Here is a 10324-nt window from a genome sequence, read left to right as displayed (position 1 = left end):
ATGATGATGATGATGATGATGATGATGATGATGATGATGATGATGATGATGATGATGATGATGATGATGATGATGATGATGATGATGATGATGATGATGATGATGATGATGATGATGATGATGATGATGATGATGATGATGATGATGATGATGATGATGATGATGATGATGATGATGATGATGATGATGATGATGATGATGATGATGATGATGATGATGATGATGATGATGATGATGATGATGATGATGATGATGATGATGATGATGATGATGATGATGATGATGATGATGATGATGATGATGATGATGATGATGATGATGATGATGATGATGATGATGATGATGATGATGATGATGATGATGATGATGATGATGATGATGATGATGATGATGATGATGATGATGCGCTTTGCATAATCAACATTCAATAAATAACACAAAGCTACATGTTAATTAACGAACAAGATTCACGCAACTGGTTGAAAAAGTTGACACAAAAAATGTTCCCAACTGAATGTTATGATCCTATAACCTAGAAGAAATTTGTGAGTATTTAGAACACATGAACGAACTAACTTCTCCTTCTGTCTTTCAACAAAGCAAAAAATAAACGTTTTATCGTAAACTCTTCCAAACTCGCTGTTTACAACCCAGTGCTATTAGGGCCTTGAACAGCCTTGAACAGTTGATATTTCTCGAATAATTGCTCATAAAGATTAGAGCATGTTTTTTTTTTCAATATACCAATTGTTCTAATAGTCAAAAAAACACTGAACCGATTGATGGTTGACGGCGAACCATCGGCAGTTAGTTGTGGGATGGCTCGTTGCGGTCAATTTTCTCGTTGGCGCCACAACCAATGTTCGAGTACTAGTAGCGTTCGGAGAAGGAGCTTTGTCACAGCTAAATCCGTTTTTTACGCTGAAAGTTAGATACACATACTTTCACATGCGATGTGTTTTCCAACAACAGTTTCATGACGAGTTTTGCTTCAATAGTTATACTTTAGGGGGAACGTGTTGCCGACGCTGACCACGTTAAATTCGACGAAATATGAAGTTAAAGTGAAAACACATCCTACACAGCAGCGGCTCTATGTCCTATTGGAACGTTTCCAGCCGTGTTTTTGGTGCGAACCACAACTTCTTCATTCGAAAGGCGAAAATGGCTGCTGCGAACTATGTGTATAGTTTCCCGAGCAGCAGCACCAGAAGAGGTGTTGCGCCCGTTTGAGTTGAGTTGTTTCCATCCTCATCTCCGAAAATACAATTGTTCGCTCCCGGCCTTGTAATTGCAAAAGTTGTCCAAGTGTTGCACTTCGTTCTCTCGCCGGCAGAAAACATAAAACGAGGAACAAGCGGACCAGCCAGCTCGCCGGGAACAAGTGTACCGCGTTGAAGTAAAAACTGTGCTACGGGGAAAATGAGTTTGAAGGTTTTTCGCGATTGGAAATTGTGGAATACCAACTACAGATACACTCGCTCCGGCACCGAGGGAAGAGTTTTTCATATTATTTAGCTGCGAGAGTTTTGAATCGTTTGCGCGCCATAGTGACTAAAGTTTCTTCTTTTTTTTTGTTCGCCTATCCCTACTATGGCCGGGACAAAAAGCAGGGTGCTGAATTGATGTTTTTGCCGCCGTTCTCTCATTCACGATTCTCGATCTAAACTTTTGATGTTATGCTCGCTCACATTGTTCGCCGGAGATTTCCATTAGAATTTCCCGTTTTACTCGGCGAAAGTTTGCCCCAATGGTTCAACTTCGGAACATTGTTTGCAAAAAGGATAATGCATCGCACATACAAACACAAGAAAAAAAAGAACAGACTATAATTGCAAGCGTAAATTGCGGTCCTACCCGACGTCGTTGGCTGATTAGCGTCCTCGTGGCAAATGGGTTTATTTTTGGGTTTGGAGGAAGAATACTGTTGATATTCAAACATCTTATAGTGGGTGAACTAATAGAGAAATGCAGGTTTTTTCTTTTAACCACTTGGGAAAATAAAAGTTTTGTACTTGAAATGTGCGGTATCCGAAACGGTTACAATGTTTAAGCCAATTGAGTTAAAAGAGCGTATAGAAATTAGTCACGTTGAAGTCGGGGAAGATTATTATAGGCTGAACAGTCGGATGTTTGGAGTACCGTTCCGATTTCTAACGTCACCCACTTCTTTTGAAGTACCAGTAACTATCACGCTCTTCCGTTCGAAGAAACTAGTTGTTATCGGGGACTATTCTTTTCTTATCGTAAAAATCGTGGAACATATAAAGTTGTGCTTTAGCATTGGACGGTGGCAGTCGTCAAACAATCAGTGGCTAGAAGAACCGATAGGAAACCTTCATGATGAAAAGTAAGTTTTTATTATTTCAAAGCTTCTGAATTACTCGACTAATATAGTGTTTTGTTTTTCAGCGCAAACTGCCTTGTTAGTGCTCACGGTTCTGCTGGGCTGCTGTTATGCTCGTGATCCACGCTGTCCTGAATCCAACGATCCGGCAATTGTGCTTCATTTTTCACATCCAACCGACTGCAGTAAATACCTGACCTGCAATTGGGGTACTTTGGTCGAACAGCAGTGTCCGAGTCCACTTCTGTGGAATGACGATAGGAAATTCTGCGATCATGCTTTCAACGTGAACTGCGGTGGATCAACGGCCACGACTGCAGCTACCAGCACCGCAGTTCCTTCGCAGCCTACCACAGTTCAGCCACAGTCCACGAGCTCTGCCACACCATCTGTTGGCACGACGAGTGCTCCTATTGCGGGAAAATGTCCGGAAAAGCACGATCCTGATCAACCGATATTTTTACCGCACAGTGACTGCACCAAATTTTACATCTGCAGCTGGGGTGGAGCCGCTGTCGAGAAGAGTTGTCCACTCGGATTACACTGGAATGTAAATCAAAATTATTGCGATTACCCGGAACAGGCCGGCTGTGGAGCAGGATCTATCTCAACAGTCTCAACTGAGGGTACAACTGGCTTGGTTACAGGTACAACTGCTGCAGCCTCCAGTCAGGCACCCTATCCGGATGAGTGCCCGCCCGTATATGACCCGAATCATCAAGTTTACTTCCCGCATGCCGATTGTACAAAATATTACATTTGTACCTACGAAGGTACTAAGCTGGAGCAGAGCTGTCCTCCAACGCTCCACTGGGCTCAGCATTTGAGCTATTGCGATAGGCCGGAGGCTGCACGGTGCCAGGCGTGAAATGTCGTCGATTGGTTCGGTATGCCAATGTAGGATGTAGTATTTATTGATTTGGAAAATAAACCGATTTTGTTGGTTTTCACATATAGTATGAACATTGTTTAAATTGTGTTTTTCTATCCTTTTCTATTTAGAAATGAGCACCTAGTGCTACAGTCGACTTTTCTGCTGGTAAATTCGTCTGTTCTGCCTTCACATGAACATCACAGAGGAGAAGCGAAGCTTCTGTCCTGGCCGAGAGGAAAAACTCTGCGCGAAATTAGTGGTTTTCCGCTGCTCATGATTTTCGATCAAAATTGCTTACGTTCTTTCTGTGGATGCTTCTGTTTTTTTCCTCTGGAGATTTCCATTTAGAGATTCCCTTATCTGTTACGAACGAACGAATAAACAATGCACGGCAAAAAAGGATGATGCATGCATTACAAAAAAGGATCACTAACATTAGCAAGCATAAATTGCGGTTCATGTAATCATGAAATTATTTTTTGTTGTTTTAGAGGGAATGATGTAGATACTTTACCATGGTTAAAACTGAGCTATGAATAATTAATTGTGTGTAATGTGTTTGCAATATGTTTGCTTCGTAGCTGAAATGCGAGAAAACCAGAACAGCTGAAACATTGTGCTATGCTCGCTCATGTTTCCATCTTTATGAAAAAGTAACTTGAAAAAGACCCTCACTCAGTTAAAGAGGCTGAAGCATTCTGATTTAATCTTTAAACATACGATAAAAGAAGACTGCTTCATACAATTCACAAATCTTGAATTGATAAAGAATCACACAAAGTATTTTTCTGTACAGTGTTCTTCAATATGTCACCACTACAATAAAAAATAACTTTTTGAATTTGATTGTTGCTAAAAGAGTGTGCAAATTTAAAGCTCAAAAATTTAAAAGCAATCAAGTTTCAATATTAAAATTGTAAAATAAATTTATAAATCATCTAAACGGTAAATAAAATGATTCACCGGCATTCCGAATGTCAGTTTGCTGCTGATGGGGTGTATTTCAATCATGGTGTATTTCTTCATCTCCTTTAACACCTTCTAGTAACTTAGGAAAGGAAAAGGAATTGCAAGTTGACTGTGACCGCGTACGCTCTTTCTGTATTCAACTTACGCTTCAAAAACTATTATTTGACTATTTTTTGAATGCAGTTAATCTACCGCTTGTGAGACTGCAGCCTACCTTACAATACATATGTGGTTTCCTAAGAGTAGACAACAGTCGTTCTCCCGTTTTGCGTTCATATTGAAGAGTGTAAACTGCAAACTGAATGGGAGCATAAGGTTATGTATTTTTTCCTTTCTCTATTTGTCTCCATATCGGCTATCCACAGTAAAAGTTTGTCGCCCACCGTCGGTCCGACGCAAGCAAAATGTTCGTTTGTGTCGGACGGCGTCCGACCGACGTGTTCATTGCCAATTGGTTGTTTTTTTGTAGTATTGAATCATACGATAGTGCGGTAGTTTTTCGTTAGTCTGGTGACTGCCAGTCAATTGATTGTTTTGCAATCATTCGCTGCTCCAAACGGTAGAGGAAACTTGATTGAAACGAAAATGTAAAAAAAAGATGATCAGAACGCATTCGTTCTGCTGTGCAATCAGAGGTATGACTGAACGAAGTGTGGCGGTAACGTGTAGTGCATAGTGTTCGAACTCTAGCACAAAACAGATGCAATGGAATTGAATGAACGGTGGGCTGCTGTAAAAAAAAAAAAAGGATCGGCAAATGCTCTGATGCTGATCTTGATATTCTTGTGACGTGACCGGCCCACTGTAGGCTCCCGACTTTAGCCAAGTGTTCGATGGGAATTTCCTCAAGTAGTGCATGCAGTTCGTGGTTCTTACTCATGTTGACCAGAGATCCCAAATTTATGAACTCATCAAACACTTCACGATCATCGCCGTTAATAGTCACTGTCCGTGGGAGGCGAACGTTATTTTCTCCAGAATCGCTTCTTATCACATGTTTGGTTTTGGAAGCATTGATTTTTAGCTCAAATCCTCTTACTTACTTACTTATTCTGATGAGACATCCCTTAGGATTTCACCTGCATAACAATGTTCCGCCGATAAACTCGGTAACTCAACTCAACTAGAACGCTGCGCACCTCTGCGTCTGGTACCAACCGGATTCGAAGCAAATACCATTTTTGCGGAGACGTTGTCCGGCATTCTCAAAATATGACCCGCCCATTGGACCCTTCCTGCTTTAGCAACCTTCTGGATACTAGGTTCGCCGAAGAGCTACGCCAGCTCGTGAATTTTTCATTCTCCTCCATATACCGTTCTCATATACCCTGCCAAAGATGGTCCTAATCACATGACGTTCAAAAACGACCAGTGCTTTCAAGTACCCGCCGAGCATTGTTCACGTTACGTGCCCGTAGATGACTATCGGTCTTATTAGACACATTCCAGCGTTACGGGACACTATCCCTACTATGCAGATTAGTTCCTGTTTCATCAAATCCCTGACATTCTAGTGGAAAACATTCTAGCCAAAAAATTGGTGAAACAGGAGGCGATTCACGGGGTAACAATGGGTGCTAATTGTGTCCCGTACCGCTGGAATGTGTCATTAGTGTTTTCAACGTGATACATTTAGTACGGTGGTGAAGCTTACCTTAGGGTCTTGTGGGGTTTGTAGTACGCGTGACTTCCGACAAGAATGCGTCTAGACCAAACTCGTGTTTTTAGTCTTTAACCTTGAAATGCGGTTAGGCATTAATATCAATATTTTTGAAACGGTGGTTCTACAATTGATGGAGGAAAGAATAGGTCTGAGTATTTCTCTGCTGCAGTTGTTAGCCGACGTTATCAACGATCCAAGGTTTACAAATTTGTCCACCGCCTTGAACTCGTCGCCGTCGCCGCTGTTCCACATTTCAGCTTGGTATACTGTTTAAGTACCGCCTGGAATTTCCACGTTATCACCGAAATATTGGCATAAATTGACTATTTTGATTAAAGCAGAGGAGCGTTTGGTGCGAAAAATGTTAGACTGAATACTGGGAAAGTTTCGTCTGGTTCGACTGGTAGGGTGAAAACAAGATCTAAGACTAATTAATACATGGGTGTGGTATAGTTTAAATGCGTAAAGCACTCGAGTACTAATCGAGAAATTGTGGGTTGGAGTCCCACTGCCACAAACTAACCCAATATTTTTAGCCGCAGATCGAAACTTTCCCAGTATTCAGTCTAACATTTTACGCACCAAACGCTCCTCTGCTTTAATCAAAATAGAGTTTACGTTTGACCGCGAAAAAGTCAGTAACAGTAAAACGATAAATTGACTAGATTTATTGAAAATTTTGCCACGCATGTTAAAATCCGTTCGTTTTATAAAACCTTCTAGCGCAATGTGAAATAGGTAGCAGAAAGTTGCATCGCCTTGTCGAAGATCCCTGCGTGTTCCAAACGGGCTAACGGGCTTGATATCCTCACACAGCACTGTACACCATCCATCGTGTCCTTAATCAGTCTTGTCAGTTTCCTGCGAAAGCCGTTTTTGTCCATAGTTCTTCACGGTCGATAGTATCGGTCCGGGGCTTTTTTTCCATGTGTGGACTCATTACTGCGACCAGTATAGTTGATCTATTGTAATATCACCCGGGTGTTTGCTGTATGACCTGCACTGCATTTCTTTTTGCTATAATCGCTATTGAGTGAGCGATATGCTTATTAAATTTTATGCGTGCTTGCGTGTATTGGTGTTTACCCTTCCTTCAAAGCTTAATCTACTTTACCCACTTATTCCTCGCTGCCAGCACTATCCCATATTACAGCCGTCCCTGGCGAGGACTCATTCGTACCTCTGATTAGCACACTTAACTATAGGAGGGACATTTGCACTGTCAAGAGGCTTCAGAGGGTAAATATAGAATTCAGCACGAAGGAAGGGTAAATGGAGGGGCCTGAGAATAAACCCATGCTAAAGTCACTTGACATCGAATGGCTTGATTCTACTAAAATTCGAACCCACGACCACTCGCTTGTCAAAGCAGACTCGGTAACCTTGCGGCTACGGAGCCCCCCCGGTCCGGGGCTACTCGTCGCCAATTCGTTGAGCGTCTCGACATACACAAGTCGGCTTCTTCAAGAAAACAGATTTCGCTGCACAGTCGTCCGGTATCCTTGCGACGTGGTCAGGTCACCGTAGCGCCTGCAGCTGCAGTTCGTGGTCCATACTTCTACACTCGTGCACTTCAAATATATGAACCCATTAACTCCTTTAAATTCATCACCATCAACAGTCACTATCCGTGGGAGGCGAATGTTGTTTTCTCTTGAGCCTTTTACTATTACATATTTGGTTTTGGAACCAATAATCTTAAGTCCAAATTCTCCTAGCATCTGTTTTTAGTCTGCCTCTGCCGCAGATTGTCTCCACCAACCCAAGATTTCGGGTAATGGTGTCAAGGTGTCGTTTCGATGTTTGATCGCCCGATTACAGCTTTAAAAGTGACGCTAAATAACAAGCGGGACAATCCATCCTCCTGCCGCAACCCATTGCGCGATTCAAAGGGACTCGAAAATGCTCCCACTCGCTCAAGGATAGCTATGATCAGCCACGTCAGTTTGTCCGAAAAACTGTTCTCGTGCATTATATGCTATAGCTCCTCCCGTTTGACTGTATCATATGCTGCGTTGAAATCCACGAAAACATGATGCGTGGCCACATTATACTCCCGACATTGCTGGAGGATTTGTCCCAGATTGAAAATTGGGTCCGAAGTAGCGCGAATCCATATAAAACCCGCCTAGTATTGTCCAATGAGATCTCCTGTTTTTTGGATAGGGATCGTAACGAGATCGTTGTAAAAAAGCAAAGCGCTTGGTATAAACGTCTTTAAGACTTGACACTTCTTTATCGACAGACTTTACAGCCGGTTATTAGAGTACAAGACAATTACGGGGCTAGTGCAACGATGTTAGTCACTCTAACAGCACCAGATTCGAACATACGACGACTTGCTTTTTAGACCAGCATCTTAGCTCGAAGCTAAGTGGCGGTTGTGGATCGTTGTAGACAACGTTGATCAGCGTAATGCCGCGGTAATTACACAAATGGAATCAAACTAATCGCTCTTTTTGTGATGGTATGTAGATGAAACCTGCCATCCATTCTTACAGTAGTTTCTCCTCCTTCCAAATCCTGGAACTTATCCAATGAAGTGCTGTTACTAGTGGTTCCTCACTATTTTTGTAGAGTTCTACCGGGAGACGGTCCTTACCGGCGGCTCTGTAAGTCTTCAGTTGTCCGATTTCTCGCCAGGCCACTTCGAGATCGGGTACCGGAACATTATTATCGTTTGCAAAGACCCCAGGCTAACTTCTTATCCGCCTTCTTCGGTATATTGTCATTGAGATGCACATCCAAGAGCTGCTTCAGACTGTCGAACACCTTGCGCTCTCTGTGATCAGGTATCCCTCATTATTCCTACACATATCAGGCTTCGGTGTGCATTGTGGTCCACAATTTCGAAGAACTTGCGCATGTATTTTGCCCGGAATTTTTGTTCTTGCTCTTTGCAATCGTTGACCGCCCTCCGGTACGAGGTGTATGCTTTCGATAGTTTTGATCGCAGATGTACTGCTACTAGGTAATGATCCGAGTCCAAAAAACCGACCATCAATAGGAATATATTCGAGTTGGTTCAATATTCGGTGGTCAGGTGATCTTCAGGTGGCCTTGTGGATAACTTTGCGGGAAAAAAATGTTTCTGATCAGCAGGCTTCGGGAAGTTGCAAAGTTTATGCTTCGTTGGCAGGTTTCGTTCTCTGGGCGATCTGTGGGGTCTGATCACTGATCTTGCATACCCCTATGACGACTTTGATTTCTTGTTGCAAACAACTGTCGTATGTTGCATCCAGCTGCGCGTAGAACGCTTTTTTCTCGTCGTCGGGTCTACATTGGTGTGGACAGCGCACGTTTACGATAGTGTAATTGAAAAAATGGCTTTTTATTCCTAATATACACATACATACTATCGTTGATCGACTTCCAGTTCATCACGCTACTCTACCCAGCGTTCGTTCGCTCATTGGACGCTCCACCACACTCTGGTGGACCTTGCCACCCGGTTCCTCCACACCTTCTTGCCTTTGCGGCAGATCTGCAGATCCAAACTATCCCTTGAAATTCAGTGCCTGCACCTGCAGTTCCAGGTACCGAGTATCTACTCCATATCCTTATTTCCCCGTCTTTGTTCTTGCTGTATATTTCGAGTCATGTTTTCTTGGTTTTTTTGTAGTAACTTTTTAGGTAGGTAGCTTTACTAGAATCACACTGCCGAGTCTCGTACAATTCTAGATTTAGTGCCGATAAACCATGTTTCTTAATTCAGCTGTCGGTACCGAATCAAACGTTGTCGTAAACCACTCCTAACCTGGAGTGCAGGTTGAGGAAACGACTCACTAGGCTGAGGAAACGTCAAGTCGTTAAGGGCCGCCACTGACATGAGGACAGACGCTTGTAGGACCTTTCGGGGCTGGGTAGAGTCATTACATTTTCCCTTACTTATGAGTTCAGAAATGGCATGTCGAATCCCACCGCTGTCACTACTAAATGTAGGGCATTCTGGAGCTTCTACGTAAAACCCTAACAAATAAAAAACCGAAACGATTCTCGAGTCGCCCCTTCGGGCTTGCCAAGCTAAATAGACTTCTTTGACTTTCCGAGATACAGTATATCTTATATTTACTAACCTAATGTCAAAGGGGAGATTCCTTACCTGCTCCATTGCGAATTATCCTTTCAAGAATCGCTTTCTCTTATGGTGGCAATAGCTAAATTCTACGTCTACCCCATTCGCTGTGAGATGTGATCCGGCGAGCGGACATCGAAAAGAGAGGAACGATCTTCAGCAAGAGTAGCCAACTCCTAGCCTTTGCAGACGACCTCGACATCATTATTAGAAACCTTGGGAATGCGGAGGCAATCTATATCAGACTAAAAACGGAGGCTAGGAGGATAGGGTTACAAATCAATGCGTAGATATAGTATTAGTAGTATGTAACAGCAACAACCATGCTTTCCATGAAAAGAGGGATCGCCTCCACTATTGGACACAAGCCGCTTAGGTTTATTCGCAGACAGCCGC

At 42.7% G+C, this 10324-nt stretch overlaps 1 protein-coding gene across 1 annotated transcript; it reads left to right on the top strand.

Moving 5' to 3' along the window:
- The first annotated feature begins 2343 nt into the window (after positions 1-2343).
- On the top strand, positions 2344-3215 carry LOC128736595 (peritrophin-1-like). Its single transcript, XM_053831085.1, has 2 exons — positions 2344-2350; positions 2413-3215. The coding sequence occupies exons 1-2, from the start codon at positions 2344-2346 to the stop codon at positions 3213-3215; spliced, it is 810 nt and encodes a 269-aa protein (XP_053687060.1).
- Positions 3216-10324: the final 7109 nt, after the last annotated feature.

The sequence above is a fragment of the Sabethes cyaneus genome, chromosome 2 (assembly GCF_943734655.1).
Source record: "Sabethes cyaneus chromosome 2, idSabCyanKW18_F2, whole genome shotgun sequence".
Taxonomy (NCBI): Eukaryota; Metazoa; Arthropoda; class Insecta; order Diptera; family Culicidae; genus Sabethes; species Sabethes cyaneus.
The sequence above is the reverse complement of the archived record's forward strand: the minus strand, read 5'-3'. Positions and strand labels throughout refer to the sequence as shown.